The sequence below is a fragment of the Siphateles boraxobius genome, unplaced genomic scaffold (assembly GCF_051911475.1).
Source record: "Siphateles boraxobius isolate OS27281-9 unplaced genomic scaffold, OSU_SipBor_1 17, whole genome shotgun sequence".
In the NCBI taxonomy this organism is placed as follows: Eukaryota; Metazoa; Chordata; class Actinopteri; order Cypriniformes; family Leuciscidae; genus Siphateles; species Siphateles boraxobius.
Window position 1 is genome coordinate 9,488,413 of NW_027508777.1, and position 24,995 is coordinate 9,513,407.

At 38.0% G+C, this 24,995-nt stretch overlaps 2 protein-coding genes across 2 annotated transcripts; both read right to left on the reverse strand.

Moving 5' to 3' along the window:
• Positions 1-4,946: 4,946 nt before the first annotated feature.
• LOC143740191 (lecithin retinol acyltransferase) lies at positions 4,947-9,486 on the reverse strand. Its single transcript, XM_077232233.1, is given in 6 exon segments — positions 4,947-5,093; positions 6,454-6,560; positions 6,563-6,747; positions 6,749-6,824; positions 6,827-6,899; positions 9,454-9,486. Coding segments are annotated over 6 exon segments (621 nt in total).
• Positions 9,487-11,312: 1,826 nt separating this feature from the next.
• On the reverse strand, positions 11,313-12,977 carry lrata (lecithin retinol acyltransferase a). Its single transcript, XM_077232218.1, has 2 exons — positions 12,453-12,977; positions 11,313-12,232 (listed from the first exon to the last, which is right to left on the reverse strand). Exons 1-2 carry the CDS (start codon positions 12,969-12,971, stop codon positions 12,080-12,082), a joined length of 672 nt encoding a protein of 223 aa, XP_077088333.1. The 5' UTR covers positions 12,972-12,977; the 3' UTR covers positions 11,313-12,079.
• Between the last annotated feature and the right edge of the window lie 12,018 nt (positions 12,978-24,995).

The window sequence follows — 24,995 nt, forward strand, 5'->3', positions numbered from 1 at the left end:
AACTATTTTGTATTCAAAAAAGATGCTGGATGCCCTGTAGTTTTTGTTTTTTAATATCATTTAATGATTTTTTTTTTAAGAAGGATAAATAAATTAGGAAGGTACAAGGAGTTTGTGTTAGTTTAAGGTGATGTTGTTATGGTGTAATTACACAAATAAGTAGGCTACTTAGTAATAATTATTAATGTACTTACTACAGTGTTAGGGTTAGTTACTTTTAATTATGCATAATTTACTGTTATTACTATCCCAGCTAGCAAAAAGTCGTTTACGTTGAATAGACGTAAATCTTCAACATCTAATTACGACTTTACAACATTGAAAACAGGTCGATCTTCAACGTCTAAATGGAATTTGTAAAACTCTTTCAATTTATTTGAGATAATAATGAAAATGGTTTGGTAGTTTGTTTTTCTCCGTTATTTTAGCATGTATAACAGACTTATCCTGTCTTAGATTATCATTTGAAAACATGTGGTATCTTTGATGATCAGTTGAAAACACGTAGTCAAACAGTCCGGCCAAAACTATTAGTTGAAATCACGTTGTAAACCAGTCCAAGGCGGACCGACATATTTTCAACCAAATTTCAACGTTGAAAGACGGTAATTGTTTACTGGGATATTAAGTAGGCTACATGTAACGTGTAACCATGTCACTTTAAAATAAAGTATTATAAAGGGGACCTTATTTTAATTCATAAAAATGCATTAAATACAAATAAGTTTTATTATTTAATGAATCTAAGCATGTTAATTCATATTTTAAATAAATAAATTACTGGTTCATTGCATTCATCTGTTTGAATTTCTATTTATCATTGACAAAAAGAAAATTGCGTGTGTGTGTGTGTGTGTGTGTTAAATGCACGTTTGCACCAAGTGTTCATTCACTGTCACTACGTGGTCATTTAATCATATAGATTTAAAAAAAAAACATGCATAAACTTAAAAGTGTTACAGCTTGAAGTGATCTGAGCAAAATATGTTGAGCAAAAGTGCACTTAATTTAGAAAGTTTCTTACCTTTAAGTTGTGAAGTTGCATGCCACATAAGCTCATGTAGGCTACGTATATCTGCCAGAAGAAGAAAAAAACAGACCAAATCCAACATTAACATACATAACCCTATGACAGACCGCAAGAAGTGTCAGTAACACGAGTCCGAACGAATTTGATACATTGAAAGGGAAAGGGACCGCTTCCCTGAGAGTCTGCTGGGAGTCTAAAGGCTGCCTCTGCACGATCTACGTGCGCAAATCCACCAGTACTCGCGAGATTGTTGATTGACATCAGACTTCATAATGAGCCACAGTTTGCTTTAAAATTACAACTATAACAGATAAGAAGCTTATGAATGTTTAATTATGTTAATTCATATTTCTTTTTAAAATGAATGAATCTAAGGATCTTGATATTTAAATCTTTGAAGCACTAGTCTATACATTATTTGCTAATCATCTTTACTAATGTTAATGAAAGTTATTACAAAGTGTTTTTTAAAAAAAAATGCTGACAAGAAAATAAATCTATTTTCTTATTCCAATAACTGCAGTAATATAGAGCTAATTAGCTCATGAATAGTGTCATCACAACATCCTTTTTTTTAACATTGTTTTCTCAGCTTTTTTCCATTGTCAGCTGAGCTTTGCTGATGGTATGGGTAGGGTTTCATTCAAAGAGGGTTTTAAATGTCAGAAAATGTAATCAACAAAAGTACAAATGTCTGTCTTCCTGATCCACATCAGGTAGGTAGAGATGGACACATGACGTCAGCAATCAAAAAAGGAGACATTATGTTTTGTTGCCAGACCTATTCAATTTAAACAGAATAAACGGAATAATGCCCTTAGCAATATTTGCTTCTTTTTTTTTTTTTTTTTTTTGCTGTAGGCCATAAGATCTGATTATGTCTGTTGTCGGGTGTTGATGGCATCATGCCTGTATTTTTTTTAATTTTTTTTTTACAAAGATGGTATTTTAGAATTATTCCCTTATATTACACGCTTTTATCTGATGGAGTACAGCTGTGTTCTGATGATGTTGTTATCTTGTGATCATGTTATTAGTAATGAATGTAATAACAAGGACCTTATACAGTAAAAGTTTTAATCAGTGATAGTTGTAACCATCCAGCCACTTTACACATAAGAAACAGAGACATAAGAAACTCAGAATTTTAGTCCATTAGGTTTTGATTCGAAGTGAAACAGCAATTATAATCTTTCACAGGGCAGCTTTTAGGAACCGCACTGAGACTATAACTGTTAATCATTCTTGTCTCGCTCACGTTAAATATCACAGCATTGAACATCTGAGTGATTTAGCATTTTCCAATTCTTGTCCACAATTGCTTAATTTTCTAAATTTGAATTTGATGCTGTCATTGATTTTTTTTTTCATAAGGTTGTTCTGAAGTCATTTACTCTTTTAAGGAGAAGCTAGATTAGTTGTGCTGTGTTTCGTAAAGAATATTGATTAAGGATAACGTCAACATGAACTACCATTTGCAACCCAGAGGAAGTGCAAATTACTTTTGGTTTAAGAATCATTTTGTTTTTTTCCCCTCTCTTTGGAATAACACACACACCAATAAATTGTTCACAGTAAGACCAAGAACATACCTTAAATGGATATTTCACCCAAATTCATAATTTACACTCATGTCATGTTGTTCAAAACTCAGACTTTCTTTCATCTTTGGAGCACAAATTAATATTATTGAATACACACTAATGAATGTCCTTTTACCATATTTGTCATATTTATTTGCATTGATCAATGTTTATATGTTAATAAAAGCCTAAATTAAATAGATCATAAAACAATAGTGTATCTTCAGAAGACTTTTACAGCTTGATTTATGGATTAGGCCTACGTTTACAAAGTCTTTGAGTGCTATTTAAATCTTAAAAATGTTGAGCCCTAAAAAAATAATCTTTTCAGACATGTGAAATATATTTAATTTTGGGTGGATCCATTATGAAACATATAAAATTAAATATGAAACATTAAAAAAATGTATAACTTTCTATGTTTGATTGTGGATAATGAAATACCTTGAATAATTTTCCTTAAAAGCAGAGTTGGGTAAAATCTTAGTGATCTATTTTCTTTAATATTATTGGAACAACATTAACATCAAACCCCATAGCATTCAAATCCACAGCATGTTATTAGTGATTGTACGAACAACTGTCTAGAGCTTTCCTATCCCTGATTTTTCTCATTCAGGAGCCCATACCACAGGAAATCTGTCTTGTGACTTGTTTTCTTATTTTTTTTCTTCTCATATTCTAGGTTGTTGAAACAGTAATTGCAGTTTGGTTGCTATGGCATATGTACAGTAATACAGCTAAACACCCCTAAATCGCAGTGCAATAGGTTTCTAATAATGACAGCTTTAGTCTCTTATTGGCTGTATAATTAATTGGTATAGATTTCCATTCACTTTTAGAGACTGAGGTAAATGTCCAGCCAGGCAAATTGACATCAGTGCAACAACATTACAGAGAACACAAAGACAGAAATAACCAGCTCCCTAAAGCGCTGCTTCTGTTCTGATGTTAATCCAGTGATCTATAGTGCTGTTAGCTGTTTTACTTCACGGTAAAAATATAACACCATGAAATATAAAGAAATATATATATATATATATATGTCATAGTCAAAGTGGGACTACAGTTATAACTTATTAGAGTAATTGTTTTTATGATCAGAGCAGCTTTTTATCTGCAGTTTATTTCAATATGACAGATTCACGACCTTATACTTTAGGATATTTGCAAGATATATTATATAATTTAGGATATTTCTCTCAGTAATTATCTCAAATGTAAATAAAGAAACTTCTTTTGAAAAATGTATGCTCAAATTTACTTCATCAACTTAAAAATTATTTGTTTCTTGCATGTAATGCGTCCAAATTAATTCAAATATGAAATAGTACCTGTATGCTCAATTAATCTAATAATAACTAAATGATGCCATTATTATAATTGCAAACAAACAAGCTTGATTAGAACCTATTTAAGTGGATTCAGTACGAATTTCCTTTAAGTAATTTCCCCCAGGCTCAGTGTAGGACTCTAGCTATTGTAAACACTGTATGCAGCATCTCTCCAATAACTGCCATTCATCATAATTATCCCCATTAGTAATTCTTTCTGACTACATCATGGCACTCAGGACCATCCAAATATTACTTACTGTTTCTTTGTAACCCATAATTACTGAATAGCATTAGTATGAAATAGCACTGGCTTAAATTTGGACATAAATTATACTGAATTTGTTATATTGCTCATAAAGATAATTGCATATGATTTGAAAAAGTGCATGTGATGAGAGGTAAATACTGGAAGCTTTCATAAAGTATTAATGCATTTATGTATAATTAACATTCACATATTTTAATTTAAATCGACTACATGTATGGTTCTGGGATTTTTTTCTGATGTTTTGTTTCCTTCAGTAATACCCACTAACAGATTTCCTCTCTTTTTCACTTATTACAAGGTTTAATTCTGCTGTGGGTATTGGCAGATGTCATGCGATCTTGGTGCACATTAAACATAGCAAATAGTGTTGTTTTCTCATGATAAGGGTTTATTTATTACAAAAATAGTGCTAAAATGGTTAAATGAAACTAATAATCATAATTATCATACACATTCATGATAAGCATCAGACGAAGGACCTATATCCTATGACATGTGATAACATACAACAATTTAATCAAAATTTTAATTTTAATTTGAATAATCCATCATCACCACTTCTTGTAACATTTAGGCTATAGTTTGCATACCAGACACATATTGTCCCAGATACCAAGATATTTTATAGCCTGTGTATTGAAGGGCAGTTGGTGACAGAGTAAATGCTTTGATGCTTTTGTGGCAATTTCTGGATCAACATTGAAGGACAAATTCCACCCGGAGTGTCTTCAAAATGCCATCCAGATGGTAAAGGGAATGATGACAATAGGGTGGGTGGTGAGAGGTGCCATAGTGCCTAGATATAAAATGATGAAGACCCCGATTATAGCTGACTTCTTCCTGCTCAAGAGAATTGTCCTAACAGTTTTGCAGAACTGAAAGAGAGGGAGAGAGGATATTATTAGAATGGAATTTGATGTTTGTGTTGTATATTAAAAACCTTTGCTGAAGGTTTTTCAAACTGATGATTCTTTCTGTCACTGTGTAAGGTAATGCATTACAACTGTCCACTAGATGGCGTTGGTACTGTTGTTTGATGCTATTCAAAATGCTAAATAAAATGGCTTTTTCATTGTCACCTTTTCAGAATTTATTCAGATATAAAGGAGTATACTGGAATTTAGGTTTTTATTATTTTAAAATCAATTGGAAATGTAAAAGCAAATGAAAAAAGCTCATCACATTTAATAAGAAAAGAACCATGCTCCTTTTACATTATTTTATTGAATGTTGTTGTGTAAAAAATATTTGTTGGTAACACTTTACAAAAAGATTCAATTCGTTAACATTGGTTAATGCCTGAAGTATCATTAACTAGCAATGAACAAAATTTAATTACATTTTTATGTTACTTACGCCTATCGAATTTAGTCTATAAATAACAGTTATTTTAAAATTAAAATCTAGTTATACACTTTAATCTAATATTCATTTATACAACTTGAAATGTGAAAAAAATAGTAGATTTCTAAATACTATTGTCATTGTTAGTCCATATGTTACCTTATGAAGTAAATAATTTAATCAAATTTTCATTCATAGCATAATCATAGCCTTAGCTGTTTGGCAAGACAGACTCCAAATACAAGACTCATAACTGTTGTTATGGCTCAAAATTGGCTTTTGTGCTCTGACAGTTATCCTGTGTGTTTGTTGCATTCAGCAGCTTTTCATAGCACATGTGGTTAAGGTTACTACAAAATGCACAAGATGTGCACGTCTTTTCTCGGCTCTATTTATGGGGACTAAACCATGAGGATAAGAGTTCACTGACATATTCAAATTAGAGATAATCAGTACTTGTGTAGGAGGATATTGTGATATCCTGCTTGGAATTTGGAAACAAAAATGGACAAATAAATAAATGCAGTGGGGCGCTTAAAGTGAAAGAAATGTTTTTTGAGTACCAAATTAGCATATTAGAATGATTTCTGAAGTATCATGTAGCACTAAATACTAAATTAATCGCCGCTGAAAATTCAGCTTTACCCTCACAGGAATAAATTACATGTCAAATATATTCAAATAGGAAACAGCTATTTTAAATTGTAATTATATTTCACAATATTACAGTATTTTTTATCAAATAATTGCAGCCTTGGTGAGCATAAGAGACTTAAAAAATATTGCCAACACTAAACTTTTGTATTTATTCCACATATATCACCCTCCACCCTGTTTTTTTTTTTGGTTTGTTTGTTTGTTTGTTTGTTTGTTTGTTTGTTTGTTTCTTACCTGGAAGGTTTGGAAGCTAAATGCAACACCATAGTGGCAATACATGACATAGTGTTTGCAGTTGTGCCACAGTAAGCTGTAGTAGAAAGATCCAATCAGCTTCTCTGTGCCACTTTCTCTCCATTCAGTGGCTGTACACTGACCATACTATCTGTGCTATTAACCTGAATCTGAGCACCATATGCAAAATCAGCCAAAGGGTCTACACGAACACTGGCTGCCTTGGCCAAAACTACAAAAATCAGTCTTTTGTTGGTCACCATATGCTCAGCAATGGACTTTTCTTTAGTGAATAAAATGAGCGACGCGACCTTCACCTAAGTAGATTCCAAAATGTTTCAAAATAGTCCTTGACACCACCAAAAGGTCACGTGCTTGTGAAGGGAGATGTCGTAAGTTTTCATCCCTCTGTCTTCTTCACACTCATCCTCCAGTGTTGAGGTGATCAGAATCAGAATCAGAAAGAGCTTTATTGCCAAGTGTGCTTGCACACACAAGGAATTTGTTTTGGTACTGAGGCTTCCAGTGGACATATACAAATACAAGTACAACAAGAAACATAATACTACAAATTATAAGAATAAAAAATAAAAATATAAATATATGAGAATAAAAGTATCACAGTTGGGTTTAGTCAGAATAGACATTTTCAGATTAACAGATTATGAACATATTTATAGTGTTTTGAATATTATAAATAAATAAATCTACATATAAGTATCACCTGAGTTGTAGGGTATTGCACTAAACAGTGGGAGTATTGCACTTAAGGCATATGCCTTGGGAGGAGTGTTAACTGTTCAGAAGGGAAATGGCCTGTGGGAAGAAACTGTTCCTGTGCCGAGATGTTCTTGTGGCCAGTGATCTAAGTCTCCGTCTTGACGGTAACAGTTCAAACAGGTGGTGTCCCGGGTGAGTGGAGTCTGTGATGATTTTACCTGCTCTCTTCCTCACTCTGGAAGAGTACAGGTCCTGGAGGTTTGGCAGGGGGCACCAATGGTCCTCTCCGCAGTCAGGACTGTCCGTTGTAGTCTCCTGATGTCTGATTTGGTAGCTGAACCAAACCAGACAGTAATGGAAGTGCATAAGACAGACTCAATGACGGCTGAGTAGAACTGAATCAGCAGCTCCTGTGGCAAGTTGAACTTCCTCAGCTGGCAAAGGAAGTACAGTCTCTGCTGGGCTTTTTTCACAATGGAGTGAATGTGATTGTCCCACTTCAGGTCCTGAGAGATGGAAGTGCCCAGGAACCTGAATGACTCCACTGCTTCCACAGTGCTGTTCATGATGGTGAGTGGGGGGAGTGCTGGGCTGTTCCTCCTGAAGTCCACGATCATCTCCACTGTTTTGAGCGTGTTCAGCTCAATGTTGTTATAACTGCACCAGACAGCGAGCTGTTCAACCTCCAGTCTGTAAGCAGACTCGTCACCGTTTTGGATGAGACCGATGACAGTGTTATCGTCAGCAAATTTCAGGAGCTTGACAGTGGGGTCTTTAGAAGTGCAGTCATTAGTGTACAGGGAGAAGAGCAGTGGGGAGAGAATGCACCCTTGGTGCCCCGTGCTGGTGGTGAGAGTCCTGGATGTGAGTTTCCCCAGTCTCACTCGCTCCTGCCAGTCCGTCAGGAAGCTGGTGATCCACTGACAGATCGAGGATGGTATGGAGAGCTGGGTCAGTTTGGCTGTGAGAAGACCAGGCATGATGGTATTGAAGGCCGAACTGAAGTCCACAAAGAGGATCCTTGCATAAGTCCCTGGTCTGTCGAGATGTTGCAGGATATAATGCAGTCCCATGTTGACTGCATCATCCACAGACCTGTTTGCTCTGTAAGCAAACTGAAAGGGATCCAGCTGGGGTCCAGTGATGTCCTTCAGGTGGGCCAACACCAGTCTTTCAAACGCCTTCATGACCACAGACGTGAGAGCGACAGGTCTATAGTCATTAAGTCCAGTGATTTTGGGTTTTTTGGGGACATGAATGATAGTGGAGCATTTGAACCAGCAGGGAACTTCACACTGCACCAATGATCTATTGAAGATCTGCGTGAAGACCGGGGCCAGTTGGTCAGCACAGGCTTTTAAACAAGCAGATGAGATGCCGTCTGGGCCTGAGGCTTTCCTATTCTTCTGTTTTTTGAAGACTCTGCTCAGGTCCTCCACACAGACCTTAAGCTCAGGTTGGATGGCAGGAGGGGGAAGTAATGGGAGTGCAGGAGGTGATGGTGAATGCGTGAAGTGCAGGTCAGAGCCGGTGTGTGGTGTGAATGAGGGCTTTTCAAACCTGCAATAAAATGAGTTTAAATCATCAGCCAGGTGTTGATTGTCCACAGATCGGGGGGATGGTGACTTGTAGTTGGTGATGTTCCTCAGGCCATTCCAGACTGATGATGGGTCGTTGGGTGAAAACTGGTTTTTCAGTTTTTCAGAGTCGATTCTTTTAGCAACTCTGATCTCTTTTGTCAGTCTGTTTCTGGCCTGGTTATACAAGATTTTATCCCCACTTCTATAAGCATCCTCTTTGGCATGACGAAGGTGTTTGAGTTTCCCAGTAAACCATGGTTTATCATTACTAAATGATAAGAATTTCCTGGTAGGAATGCATGTATCCTCACAGATACTTGTATATGATGTTACAGTATCTGTGAGCTCATCCGTTGGTAGCAGCTTCAAAAACAGTCCAATCAGTGCAATCAAACTCTTAAAAGAGAGTCAGGATACCTTTGTTCTGTTTCAGCTATTTGTTCAGCCAGCTGTTGTAGCGTCGCGCTCACGCACGCGTCTGGAGGGATGTATAGCCTACATTCACGAGAATGAAAGAGGAAAACTCCCGAGGCGAGTAGAAAGGGTTACAGTTTATGAAATGTTCCTCTAAATTAGGAGAGCACATCTTCTGCCCCTCCGACGAGAATGTCCTGCAAGACGTCCGAATAATCAAAAACTGTAGAAAAGTTATCTGGTGTGTGTTTCCTATTGTCCAGTGTTCCTAATAATTTGTTCTGATGAAGAACAAATTAAACAATCTGAGAGCGATCATGGTGGAAGGCAGTGGACAATGATGCTGTTCACTTCACATCTACTCAATTTATTTGATCTGCTCTGGGAGGAGTGATGTGGTTTGTTTAATTAAGCAGCTTTTGGGCATCACATGTTGACTACAACAAGGTGATTTCACAAGTTTTATATAAGCCCCATTGTGTCTGAAAAGATATTAATAGGCCTGCTGAATAAGTCAGTCTTAATTGCCAGAAGGTAAAAGTCCCTGGTCAATATTGAGATTATCACAGAGTGCTGGTTGTATAATGCTTATGATGAAATAGGTTGAACAGAACAATTTTAGAAGAATGTATGCACCCTGAGGAAGAGGATGCTATCAAGAATTAAATTCAAATGTATCATGACAGTTTGTCATTTATATACAAAGTCTGGTCAGGGATAGGCCTGCCTGGATGAACATTACTAATGAGAGTCTTTCACAAGTGTGGCTTTGCACTTCTGTTGAAAGACCTTGCAGTTGAGAACCTCAATATTAAAAGTACTGATATGACAACTCAAAACCAAACAAATATTTTAATAAGAAATGCTATACATGCTTATAGTATTTATGAGGTATATGAGGCATTATTATTATGAGGCATTATTTTCTATACTATAACTATGCTATCATTCACTCAACATATTTTGTTCATATAAGAGTGTTAGAGATGTAAGTGTATTCATTGGTAGTAGTGAAACTTTGATTGTACTCTGACTTTGAGGGGGCTTCAGAAAACTTCCAAGGGGACATTAGATGCTATTTACAGTTAGTTTAAAAAATAAATTAAAAAAAAACATTTCTTTGCACATTTGTACTTGTACAATTACAAAAATTGTAACCACAGGTATGAATATCTGCAAGGCATTTCTGCCAGACGCACATCCAACGGTGCCATTTGGGAAGGCTGCAGTCGCCTTTCCTTTATGTACGGTCATATTTATTAAAATTATAAGTGGATGCTACCTTAATGGGACCTACTTGTCTCTATCCCCAAAGCCCACCCTTACAAATCCCCCTTACCAGCCTGCAGTAAAGGTGTCCTAGAAGGTGCAGGAAGGGAGCCACGGTTTTTAGTGAGGTAATAAATTGAGTTTAATGCATTAATTTGCAATGGGAAAAGGGAGAAGAATGGGATCAGGAAAAGGCAGACTCAAACTGTGGTCGATTGCATCAAAAGCTAAATTGAGCATTTTTACTCTTCCAGCTGTATCATGTACTAGACTGGTTTCTTGTCATCAATCTGCCCAAAGCAGATAATGGTGGGTGCTGTTGGTGTAAAAATCCTTTGTAAACAAGATGAGCTATTTGCCGATATAAAATTAATCTAAATCATTTTAAATGTATATATATATATATATATATATATATATATATATATATATATATATATATATATATATATACATAGGCTATATATAAACAACATGTTAAATGTATAACTTCATATTGTTGAGGGCATATAATTTATTTTTTATTTACTTTTTTTATTGTCCCCTCAACAACTGATTTTAAAAATGCACAGTTCTTGAAATGTATGTAACAACAAAAAACATCACAGTACTTTTTTGTTTTAATCTACAGCCACTTCTTGTTTCTGGTAATAATATATTTGAAAACAAGAAGCTTATTCATCATTAAAGCAGGAGTACCAGATAAAATATGTAGAGGGCACTCTTAAGATTGTCTTTAATTGTGGGACAACAGGGTGGAGAACCACTGAATTAGACCCAAACACTACTACTTTCTAAATAAAATTCGAACACTTTTTGTGAACATTGCCAATTAAATCATACCCACATCCATCCTAAAGTGACATAATTCAATAATTAAAATGTTTCTCATTTTTATTGTGTATGATTTAATGTCAAGAAGAACTTTGCTATAAAAGTTGGAAATATACTTTATTTCTTAAAAAAAAAAAAAAAAGAACATTGACCTGGCCTAAAAACACTAAATGATGGTAAAACAGGTGCACAGCTCAGATTATAGAACCTTTGCAAATTCCACAGTTTCAACCACAGGTCAAACATTGAGAATGTTTGGAATTCAAACATTTTGGCTTTATTTTGATAAAAAAAATATGGTAATAAATCAAATCAACTGTTTACAGCAACCCAGAAATACTATTTACACATCTACTAGCATTCATCATGTCTAAATGTTCTTCTTCTGGTTCTTGTTCAGGAACTTAAGGTATTAAATATATATTATAACTGTACAAAATTCACAATCAAGCATAACAATAATGATAAAAAAAACTACAATGTATGTTTTAAAGGCACTTTTAGCACATTAAATCTGTAACTTTAAGCTACAACAATATTGGCTTTACCAATTTTAAGTTTATGATTTAAAATGGAAAATATGCAGCAAGCTAGAGCTAATGGCATGTTTTCATGAATTGCTTTAATGATGAAGCTTACAATTTAACGTAGGCTATATAGAGACAAAATGCAAACTATATGCTAAAACATTGCTTGACTACATAATCAGACTTTGCATACACATATTCCACTTCTGCACTGATGCATTGCATTGTTGTGTTTTGTCCCCTTTAAGACTGGACTGTGTTGTTGTCGATTGAAATTGTCTCTCAGCCAGCCATCCACAGAATGAAGGGAATAAGGATTGTGGGTAATGTAGTTGAAGGTGCCATGCCAAAGCAAAGGATGTATGTCACTCCCATCCCAACGACTAAGGCCACACTTCTCTGGTCCCGAATGATGTTTTTTAGACAGTCACAGAACTGTTCAAGAAAATACATTAAAGATATCATTAACAGACTTTGTCCAAATCCAAATCATCATCATCATCATTTTATTAATATTTTATCATTTTTTATCCAATATTGACATTTGCCTACTAATTAATATTAATATTAAATATACCATTTTAATTATTAAGTACAACAGACTAAGGTATGTTCTAAGCTGTATTTTATACGTTCTGTATTAAAGATAACTCACCCTCTCTGTCTGCTGGCTCACAGGTGTACCGTACCTGCAATACGTCACGAAATGTTCACAATTATTCCATAACAAACTATACGGAATGTCGCCGACCAGTTTCTCTGCTCTTCTCGCGACGTCTTCGCTCGCCAGTGCTTGACACTTCATTTTCATATCCATATCATTCACAAGAATCTGAGCTCCATACGCGAAATCTTCAACCGAATCGACCCGTATACTCGCGTTTCTGTAAATGCAGCCTAAAATGAGTCTTTTGTTGGTGACAACGGGTTTAATGACCTGTTTGTCGTTAGTTAATATGGGCATGATGTCAGGCATCAGGTGCGCCACTCTGTTCTCGCCCAGATAAATGCCGTAATGAATAAAGAGAGTGCGCTGCACTTCCAATAGATCTCCTCTCCTGAGCATTGGACATCTCACAGCACACTCCTCCGTCCCCTGCCATATACTTTTAAAAAGATTAAAATTTGAGAAAATAAAGAATTTCTCAAATAGAAATGTCAGCGAGTCTAGCATTTTAGTGTTTTTATGACAGTGAAGACCTCACAGTCGATTGAGAATTTATATGGCATGCGCTTTTGGACCGAGGAGGTTCCCAACATTCTGATTGGCTGGAAGTTACATTCCCCAATAAACAACTTTAATACTTCAACACTGGATTACTTAATGTTGTGTTGTTTTTTTGGACATAAACAGTAAGATTATTGGTAACACTTGCCTAACTTTCATTAATAAAATGTATTTAATAGCTATCAAATAGTAGGAAATCTTGATCACTATATTAAAATATTGTGTTTTATATGAATAATGCTATAAAACACAATATTTTAATATGTTGATCAAGATGACCTACTATATAGGCTATATATATATATATATATATATATATATATATATATACAGTATATATATATATATATATATATATATATATATATATATATATATATATATATATATATGAATAGAAATTGTTTGACAATAAATTTACTTTTTATATTTGTTTAAACTGCTTGCAATCAGCATTTTAAATAATCAGATGGGAAATCTGCACTGTAATTAAATATGCTTATTTATTCAACTGTGTGACTGTAAATTCACATGTAGGATAAGCAAACAAAAAACAACCAACTCCAAAATGAGACTTTGTTATCTCAAATTAAATTAGACCCATATATTTTGTGGCCATTATATAGTACATTTACACTTTTTCCACAAACGTCTAGGTCTGTGACCTCAATAGTTTCAGACATGTGAAAAGGCTTATCCAGAACCATATGTTTTCCCCCCTCTGCTTGAAAATGTTTCGAAGTCCACTTTGAGCTGATTTTGTCTGTGAAACGTGAGCCTTTTGATTAGAGACAGGAGCTGATTATCCTAACAATACCACTTGCTGTTCTCACATGCATTGGTCCAGCCTTTTAGCCTCCCAGCCTTTCTCCTAAGCACCCAAAAGATTTCTGCGACCGTGAAAGGAAGAAGTGACCGTAATTAGCAGTGGCCTGTAATAGAGATTCTCTGTCATAATCAGGTCATCTGATAAACCTGAATATTATTCCCAGATTCTTCCAGATCCTCTTCCTTTTAAAATCATTAGACCCATTTGTTCAATCTAGCACATGAAATCAGAATATCTTTCTCCACAACATTTGGCTGTAAGTATTATTTAACATAGATGATGCCATCTGATGCCATCTCAAAGAGAAACACTTCAAGATTATTATTTTTGTCCACAATGATAAACACTGTATTTTTTTCATACATTTTCATGAATCTTACAAGCATTAATATCACATAATTCTTTCTCCTTCTTCCTTTTAACTTGTAATACAAAAGTGAGCAATGCCATTGGTGCAGAATCAATACTCAAGCACAATAATAACATTATTCAAATAAAGTAGAGATCAGCAAATTTGAACACAAGAAGTCTGCCTAAACAGTGGTTCTGTGTAAGATTGATACTGGTTCAGTAGACAACCTGGGAGAGGTAATGAAGGTACAACTGAAATAAAGTAATCATAACGTCTAAAAATGGTCTAACATATGTACAGATGGTAACAACTGAAGGAACCAATACATCTCTCAAGGCATCGGTAATAGCTATTTACAGGCCAGTTTTTTTTTCCGTTGTTCAACTAAGATAAGAACTGATCATTTGTCATTGCACCTAGAAAAGTTTTAAAGGTGCTGTATGTCCAGTAGTACAGGCTTTTGGCTGTGATAACTTTTTGTTAAGTGGGCATTTTTCATACGCATATCTATTAAGTGCAATAGTTAAAATACTAATGCAAGAAAAATCACCAACAGTGTACTGATGCAACAAAATGGAGATCCTTTATTTAATAAATAAATAAATAAATAAATACAAGTTTGTGATCACATTCACTGTCTTCTGTTTCCTTATTTGTACAAGATTATCCGTCCACTCCCATCTTGTTTAGTATAAACCAGATAAATAATAAATCATTTTCATTATTGTGGCCTTCAAAGCCATTTATTTTGTGTTAAATATTTGGCAGATGTGTTAACCAGGCAGTCTGAGGTCTTAAGGGCAGATGTGAAACTGCGGTCATTGCAGAACTAAACTTGAAGTGACGGCCGCTGAACTTACACTGCCCTTGCTAAGACCTCCCACTTTCAAATTCACTGTGATCATATTTACGGGATGCCAGATAAGAGTACTCTTGTTGAGAAAACAAATACACTATACTTAACTCTCAGTACTGTTATTGTGCATTTATTGATTATCATTTCAGTGATGGTTCCTTCGAATCATGTTTACATAATTCGGGGGGAATGATTAAAGTGGAGGAAAGAAGATAGAGGACTTCAGTAAATCAAATAGACAGGAGAGGTAAACCTGAGTAACTGCTCGCATAAACAATCCCATTGGGAAACATTAGAAGCAGCTTGCTATTTAAAAAAATAAATAAATGAATGAATATAATTAAAACTTGATTACGTTACTGTTGTTCCCTATCGTAGTCACTACGAGTTACGTCGTGACAACAAATGGGGTTTCGCTTAGAAAGACTATCAACTTCGAGTATTACAAAACAAGCCAATGGCAAGGAAATGCCATGGGTCTGCGGAATTTGCATAGCGTAACTCCGCTCCACCTTGTGGGTATATAAGGAAGTACGCTGGCAGCATGCAGCTATGTTTCCGCTTCGGACCCAAGAGGTCCTCTTCATTCCTGCAGCCTTTTCTTCTAGACGACTAGCTTCCAGTCGGTGTTGGTGTGACGGTGTGTTCCATCGAGTTTCACATTCCTGCCTGCTGATCTGTGCAGTGGTTTGCAACAGCTTGTGTGTTTCTCCCTGGGCATTTCAGCACTGCTGCGAGCTTTCCTCTCACAAAAAGAGGTTGCATGTGGGATGTATTTTTAAAGATGTTTAGCCCGTGTATTTCTGGGTACGGTCGTCAGATTGATTCTGCTGATGGGATGAACGCTGATTGGCGTGTTTGGGCTTAGATCACGCCCAGACCTCATGTTCTCATTGCGGGAACATGACCATCGCAATGTTGCGGTCGAGACTCAATGACCTCACAAGAGCGAGAGTTCCCTCATCCACACCCCAATCTATTTTCTCCACGAGAGGGAATACTTTGGCTGGTGGCCAGGGTGACCCGAGGCAGCTGTTGTGGAACAACCCGACAAATTCTCCTCGGTCCACACACGCCTCTTTCACATTGCACAGTGGAACCTTCTGCCATGTCCCGAGCGCTCAGGGCGTGATTGGTTTTTGGGGGCGGCGCGTGCTGACACCAGTCAGCACCCGCTCTCAATTCCTTTCTTCCCGGACTTGCATGAAGAGGTCATGAGATCATGGGAATCTCCTTTGACTTTTCGCGACTGCTCAGCTGCCTCTTCCACCTCTCTGCCCTTGCAGAGGCCGTGGCCAAAGGGTACACTGTGGTTCCCCCCTTGGAGTGTTCTGTGGCAACACATCTGTGTCCCCACAGCGCCTCCACCTGGCATGATGACCCTAAGCACCCCTCCAATGCCTGTAGGTCTTTGTCTACTCTGGTGGGAAAGGCCTATAGAGCTGCGGGGCAGGCTACCGCCTCACTGCATGCTATGGTCATCCTTTAGGTCTTCCAGGCCAGGGCGCTCACTGACATGCACGAGGTTAGGGCTGATTCAAGCATCATGCAAGATCATGCTACTTCATTGTACCCAAGAAGAGCGGTGGGATACGGCCAATCCTGGACCTGCGTGTCTTGTACCGAACCCTTCACAGGCTTCCGTTCAAGATGTTGACAGCTTAACACATTTTCGAATGTGTTCGTCCGTTGAATTGGTTTGCAGCGATCGACCTGAAGGGCGCGTACTCTCATGTCTCCATTCCTCGACACAAACCGTTTCGTTGGTTTGCTTTTGAGGCGTAGACATACCAGTACACGATTCTCCCATTCGGGTTAGCCCTGTCCCCTCACGTCTTCACGAAAGTCGTCGAGGCAGCCCTTGTGCCACTCCAGCAACATGGGGTTCGCATCCTGATCTATCTCGATGACTGGCTGCTCCTAGCTCACTCTCAAGACCAGGTTTGCGAACACAGGGATCCGGTGCTCCGGGATGGGCATGGCAACCAGGCATGCTCCAGATCTTCACCCCGTGGTCGAACCTCTCCTTTCTACAGGCCCGAATACCCTTAGAACGAGTTTCCAGGCATGTTGTTGTCTCAACAGATGCCTCCACCACAGGCTGGGATGCCATGTGCCAGCGACATGCTGCCACGGGCTCCTGGACAGGACCCCAGCGCCTTTAGCATGTCAATTGCCAGTTGCTGGCAGTACAGTTCTCTCTGCACCGCTTCCGGGCGTTGCTCAAGAGTCAACACGTATTAGTCCTGACAGACAACGGTGATGGCTACCATCACTTCCGCTAGAGCAGCAATTCCCGAAATGTGGTCCGTGAGGGTACTGAAGGTGATCCGTGGAAAGGCAAAATAAAATATTAAATAATAATGAAATATTTTTATTTCATTTTACCAGGAAATTCCCATAAAAAAATAAAAAGTAAAAAGAATATGTAGGCCTATATTGATATAAAATTTAAATTAAATTGTCAAGTTATTGTGTGATTACTAAAATAGGCTAGTGGCGCTCGGCCGTGACGTTCAAGTTCAGTGACGTTAGAACCACAACATGGATCGGTGGATAGCAACAGGTCCTCTGAAGAAAAAAGAGGCAGCGGCAGAGGTAAATAAATGTTTATAAATGGAATGAATAAGGCCTGTTATTATTTTAATTTCCAGTTAGTTTCTTGATCTCACGTTTCTGAAATGTTTTGCGGATGTGCTGTTAAGTGGACAAACTCAAGCCTACTTTTTGAGGTCTTGTAAAACTCTGAAGATTAATAATCCCCTAAAATCGCTAAAGGTTTTGAAATGTTGACTAGGCTATATCCAAGTGTTCTTATTACTGTATGGATTTCAAACTCCATTGCTATGGAAATAAGCCCGTTGTTCAAATGAACCTGATTATGCCCTCGGGGTAATGTGTAATGTGTATTTATTTGAGTAAATAAATAAATTAAATATGTGGCAGCCGTTGTGTGCAGGAAACTTTCTTTTAACAAGCCTGTTGTACTGATGTGATGACCAGTTATAGTTTTAGTGCTAGTAAGCCTATTTAGAGGTGCGGATTAACTCAGGTAGGACTGTGTGTAGACATATTTTATTATGTGTATTATGAGGTGGTCCGCGAAAATTCTTGATTACAAATAGTGGTCAACACACACAAAAAGTTTGAAAACCCCTGCGCTAGAGCACTGTTCACTCGACTTGCCTATGCATTGAACTGGAACCTCTTTGTCACCTGGTGCTCTTCTCGCTAAGAAGACCCCAGAAAATGCCTGATCAGTGTCGTGCTTTCCTTCCTGCAACAAGGGATGGAGCTAAGGCTGTCTCCCTCCACCCTGAAAGTGTATGTTTCTGCTATCGCAGCACATCATGACGCAGATGACGGTAAGTCCTTGGGGAAGCATGACCTGGTCATTAGGTTCCTGAGGGGAGCCAGGAGATTAAATCCTCTACGCTCTACCCTCTTACCCTCTTGGGACCTCGCAGTGGTCTTATCTGCCCTGCAAAGAGCTTCCTTTGACCCTTTGCAAACAGTCGAGCTTAAGATCCTGTCTATGAAGACAGCGCTCCTGGTTGCATTGGCCTCCATCAAGAGGGTAGGGGACCTGCAGGCAGTTTCGGTTGACAAAGCTTGGCTGGAATTCGGGCCAGCTAACTCTCACGTGATCCTGAGGCCCCGGCCTGAAAACGTGCCCAAAGTTCCCACCACTCCCTTTCGAGACCAGGCGGTGTACCTGCAAGGGCTGCCCCTGGAGGAGGCAGACCCAGCCTTGGCACTGCTCTGTCCAGTACGTGCCCTCCATGCTTACGTAAACAGAACGCAGTGTTTCAGGACCTCAGACCAGCTCTTTGTTATGGTGGGAAGCTGAAGATAAAGGCTCTCTCCAAGCAAAGGCTGTCTCACTGGATAGTGGACACCATTGCTTTGGCATACCCGCAGCAAGGTCGACCATGCCCCTTTGGTGTGAAGGCCCACTCCACTCGGAGTGTGGCTTCCTCTTGGGCTCTAGCGCATTGCACCTCGCTAACAGGCATTTGCAGAGCTGCAGGCTGGGCGACACTCAACACATTCGCAAGATTCTACAATCTCTGAGTGGAGCCAGTGTCCTTTCATGTACTCGCCCCCAGTGGCCGGTAACAGGTGTCATCACTTGCTCGCCATTCCACTCCTCGGACTGGATATGTGTGATATTACACGAGGGTGTACCTCAGGTGAGTTTCCCGAGAAGCCCTGAGTTCCTCCAGCACTGCTGACGTCAACGCCAGAGTCTATGCATGCGGCAGCTTTCACGTTGGCTAGGTGCCTCCATGTGCATGGTTCGCCCCTGGGCGACCCCCACGTGTGTATATCCACTGTAAGCCTCTCTGAGCATGTGTCTTTCCCTTGGCAAGCCACCTTGCCACCCCTGGAGTTGAAAGATTCCACCCTACGGGCTGGATATTCCAGTGTTTATCCATATGTTACCCCCTCTCGGGCCATATGTGAATTCCTGAGTCCTCCCTTTGGGTAGGCATTGTGTTGCATATCTCCTCTGGTATATGCTTCCCATTGTACCTTGGTATTCCTGTGTTAAGTAGGAGTCCTTCGTCCGTGCTAGTCTCACGATAGGGAGCTCAGACTTACGCAGGGCACTGGAAGACAGCCGAGGTGGCGTGATTAGACTGGGAACTAGGCTTGCTACGATAGTCTGTGTTACCGGTGTTACACGACATTCGCAACACCGGTTTCATCACTTGCCCACCACGACACCGCAAAAAAAATATTTACGCAGTATCCGTTAAGTCCTGCCTATTACACACACACACACACACACACACGACCCACAGAAAAGATGCACATCAGTATCGAGTTCTCTTTCGGGCTTGAACAAACCATAACACACACAAATTATGCCAAAATGTCAGTTTTGTCGAGTGTCCTCATGAAAGCAGTCTTAAAAGCAGCGGCTGGTCTTAAAGTGTCATTAATGTTAATCAAAGAACAAAGGTAAGAGAGTAAATTACTCACTTAGACCCGTCGCCAGGAGGATTATTATACCGGTAGCCTAATAATCATGAATGCACTCCGCTATCTTTTAACTAACACATCTCCGACGAATGGCTTCTTCACGCAAAAGAAAAACTCTTCATGAAGCGCAGTGAAATTCAGCGACCTATGGCGTTTCCTGATGAATCGAGGTTGTTCGTTAACTTCATTCCTGAAAAGGATGAATTGACACTAAATTATAAAGTGAAAGTGAGATGCACACTGCCGCACCAGCTTTTTATAAGCGATGTAAAAAAAAAATTGTTTCGTTTTCAAATTAGCACCAAGTCAGTGCACAATAACAAACAGTGCTGCTCCGCACGACCGCATCATTATGCATGCCTGCGCAAACGCGCTCACTTTACGCTTGCCTTTAAATTAGCGATTTAAAAGCCCCCACCGTTGATACCGGTATTACCACTGTTGTCACATGTCGATTAACCGGTGGGAAAATATTCTCACCGTCACATCCCTACTGGGAACCCCATTCGTCGTCACAATGTAACTCGTAGTGACTACAAAAGGGAACGTCTTTACGTATGTAACCCTCATTCCCTGAGTAGGGAACGGAGACGTTACGTCTCCCTGCCACTTTCGCTGTACCGCTGGAACAGCCTGAGTTCAGTTTCGGCTCCTCAGCAGGTAACATAACTGCATGCTGCCAGCGTACTTCCTTATATATCACGAGGCGGGGCGGAGTTACACTTTGCAAATTCCGCAGACCCATGGCATTTCCTTGCCATTGGCTCGTTTTGTAATACTCTTGTTGATAGGCTTTCTAAGCGAAACCCCATTCTTCGTCATGACGTAACGTCTCCGTTCCCTACTCACACATGTAACCTGAAATCATGATGGCTCAGCAAATATCACAATAACAATGCATGACCTATTGTGATTTTGCAATTTGCATTCAAACCAACCATTGAAGAGATCCACGGGAGAGTTAGGAAAAGTTTTTTTCAGAATTAATTGGCTGTCATTTAGAGTCCAAGATGACAACGAATAAAAAAAAAATCTCAATATTATTAACATGTAAGGCTTGACAAAATTAGTTGAGTATTATATCATGAGTATCAGGCTTTAACACTGTAAAATATATTTTTTGCTTTTAGTAAACTAAACTTAATTTAATTGATTTGTCAAATGTATTTGAATTGACAAAATTAAAAACGCTATTTTTTGCTCGTAAAGTAAAAAAAGGACTACAGGGTTAAAAGTTAACCCTTAAATGCATGAATGTTCTGCCAATCATTATTACATATTCGGGTCTTTATTGAACCGGATCTATTTCCAAAATGGATGATCTCTAACTGCTGCAATAGCCCAGTATAAAACTGTGCTGATATTTTCATAACAATTACAAAAGAATAAAATAAAGCAAATTTCGTTACCTTTTCAATCTTCAAAGGGTTCAATTTGAGCAGACTGTCCTCATCAGAGCTCATTTCCCAAGTACATTCAGCATCTGACTCATTCACGATCTCAACCATATTCTCAAAACTATAATTTTCAACATCTTCAAAATCAAAATTTTGATCTCTAGCAGCTTCTTGACCAGATGCATCATCAGTGACATTAATATTTGATTGCGATAAAATACCCGCGATAAATCGCTGTGTCATTTCAAGATTTGCTGGTAATTCTTGTTTTATGCCAGTGGTAATCATGAGTGAAACATCACATCATTATTTTGTATCAGACATTGCCACCTTGAAAAAAAACATACATTCTTACATCCCTCGGGTCACAAGCGACCCTACACTTTTTACAAAAACTTAGAAAACAGACATTATTTTATTTTCCTTGTTAGATTGATTATAATGAATAGATTGAGGAATATGGCTGATGTCTAACTTTAACAAATTAATAAACAGGAGGGTAATGAAGTTGCGTTTCGATGCATTTAAGGGTTAGCCTAAACTCAAATGTATGGCGTTGACACCACCTCCTGTTTTACTTCTGTAAAAGGCCCCTTGTACAATACTTCATTTGTATGCAAAAGATAATTATATTGGTTGGACCATATAATTCTTAATAAATTCTTGGAAGTGAGGATTTTCGTGTTTGGTACTTGATGGGGCATAGCTGAGCTACTTATGTTAAGTTCTACACCACATTGTATTAAAGGCACAATATGTAAGATTTGTGTAATAAAATATCCAAAAAAACACTTGTACAGTGTGATATATTTCATGCGGTTGTGTACTTACATTATCCCAAAAGTTCCCAATGATTTTTAAATCCAGAGAAATTCCAGTTTTTAATAATGGCTCGTCCTGTGTCATTGTCGTCTATCAATGACACATTTCCGCTATTTCCGCTTATAGAAACCATAGATATATATATATAGGTGCCTCATTAGAGGCCACCATACGTAAAAATAAAACAAGGATCGAATTTGCCATTTTCGAGATGGAGAGAGCTTCGCTACAAACTTGGACTTGACAGAAACTCTGCTCTCGCATGTGTTTTAATTAAAACAGTTAAGCAAAAATATACATTATTTATTGTACTCATACAGTTACACTGCACTTTGTTTGTACTTCAGTAACGCTTTTTTATCAAATTTGGCGACCAAGTCTATGGCAGTGAAATTAAACATACAGTATGTGTTTAAAATATTCAGCCATTACTTGCAAAGACTGTGGGTTCGTTCAAATTTACTTTTAGTACCATTGTTTTAAACACGTAAAACTGTGCAGCATTAACCCACCAAATCATTTGTCAAATAGTCATATATCAATAACAGGCTAATACAGCATTACATGTCACGTTCCTTGCAGCTAATTCATTATGATGACATAAAATACTGTGATCAAATATACAGGTAATACAAAAACGAATTCATCACCTCATCTGTGAACATGATTCGTGAATTCCATACATCTATGGATGGTGAAAATTGACTTCTCCCATCGTTCCACTCTCCTTCATAGCGTCATCCAGCTTCGCCTTTGTTTTTGTTTTGAAAATGAGACCTCTGGCGGTGAAAACTTACATATTGTGCCTTTAAGGCCCGTTCACAACAAGGATCATAACAATAACAATGAAGATTTAGTTTTAAAACCCATTCTAAATGTATTAGAATAGCAAAGATATAACCACAAACATAACAATAACGACAAGAGGAACAATATCATTGGATTCTCTTTCAGATCAATTTTTGTCAGTAGATAAATAATAAAAATACTGACAGCCAATCAGAATCCATCTCACTCAAGCCTTTAAAGCAGCAGACAACATAACTGCAGCGCGGGGAGGGCTTATAATAAACAGAACGTTATTGTGCATTGGTGTGGATACTAATATACTTATCGTTAGTTATTATCTTTATATTTGGTGAACAGGCCTTTATAGCATTTTTCCATAGTCCTCCCAATACAATATGCTATTTGTTTACAAACCAATAAAAGTGACAAGCCTGGCAGTTTTACAGGCTTCAGCCTGGTATGTAGGCGGAAGCTTAATTCAGGCATTATACTAGCTAACCTCAAAATGACCCAAGACTTTGTGTGCGTTTCAGTACAGTTTAGATGGCAATGACCTCCCATGACGGCTGAAATGGTGGTGACATATCTTATCATTTGTTTGGGAGACTACAGATTTGGGAGGCTGCTTCTTGGGACTTGTGAAATGGAAGCAGCTCTCCATCTGGTTTTGAGAGAGGTTCAGGCACAGCTCAGAGTTGTTTAAGTTCACAGACGCTCGAGTTGAATCTCAGGTCAATCATGCCTTATATCTGTCGTCTACCACGTTCAATATAAAATCAGGTCACAGCCTGGTTATTTTATTGATGTTATCGGCAGAGTCAGAGCTTCATAATACACCTAAGCAGAAAAAAAAACAGAATGAAGAAAGTCTGTTGTGAATCTTTGTAGAGATGTAAAGAATATAGCTCTCTTTAGACCCACTGCCCTGGTTATGACCTGCTAGGGTACAAAACTGCAAATCCAACCTCCAGTAAATACAGCTTTAACATTTCACCAGGTACTGCTTTGGACTCTGTGGATTTATTGTAGATCAGCTTCTCTCTTTGTATTTTACACTGCATCTAGTATGCTTATGTCTTAAAGCTGATTGTTTCAAATCAGGTTTGTTTTAATTAAGAGCTTTAAATGAGAATGAGATCCATCTTCATTTAAACACCTATTACAGCTATAACAGTTAAAGAAGAAAAAAAGAGATGACCTTTGCTTGACCCGCTGAATCTTGTTTATCACTTATTTTTTATAATAGTTTTATCAAATGCATTTATTGCACCTCTCAACGTGCATTTGCAATACAATCCTTACAAAACAAAGATTTACCGGCTATGCAGCTTTTCTTAGCTTAGACTTCAGACTTAATTGATAAACTTGCCTGTGTTATTTTCCTACAGTAAATAAAAAAAATGACAAGGAATCTAGTCTAAAGAGCATGATGACGGTTAAAGCGATATTTCACCCGAATATGAAAACTCTAATTACTCACCTTCATTGTAGGATTCATACTTACTATTTTAGTTTTACAAATGTGTTAATTTCTAAATATTTTGGTTATAATATTGTTAATGTTGTTTATTTCTGTGAGATTGTGCCCTCTATATGCTTGAGGGGAAATAACATTTAAAAGGATATGCCACCCCTGACAGGAGGGGGGCGCTGTTGCAATGGCATACAGTCTTTTGACATTGCACATGGAGTCAGGATGGCAGAGGATAGCCGTTTCTCAAAACCAAGAATGCAAAGAACGGACTTGTGTTCTTGGGGAGAACGCTCTTGCTAGTTGTTCTTGGAAGAATGAACTTACAAGGTGACGAGCACAGAACGCTGCTGACAGTTTGAGGCGATGTGTTCTTGCTGGTATTGCGCAATACCCCCGCACAGCGCCGTCTTCAGTACCCAAACATAACAAGAATTATCGATGATAACAGCCAGGTTTTTAGCA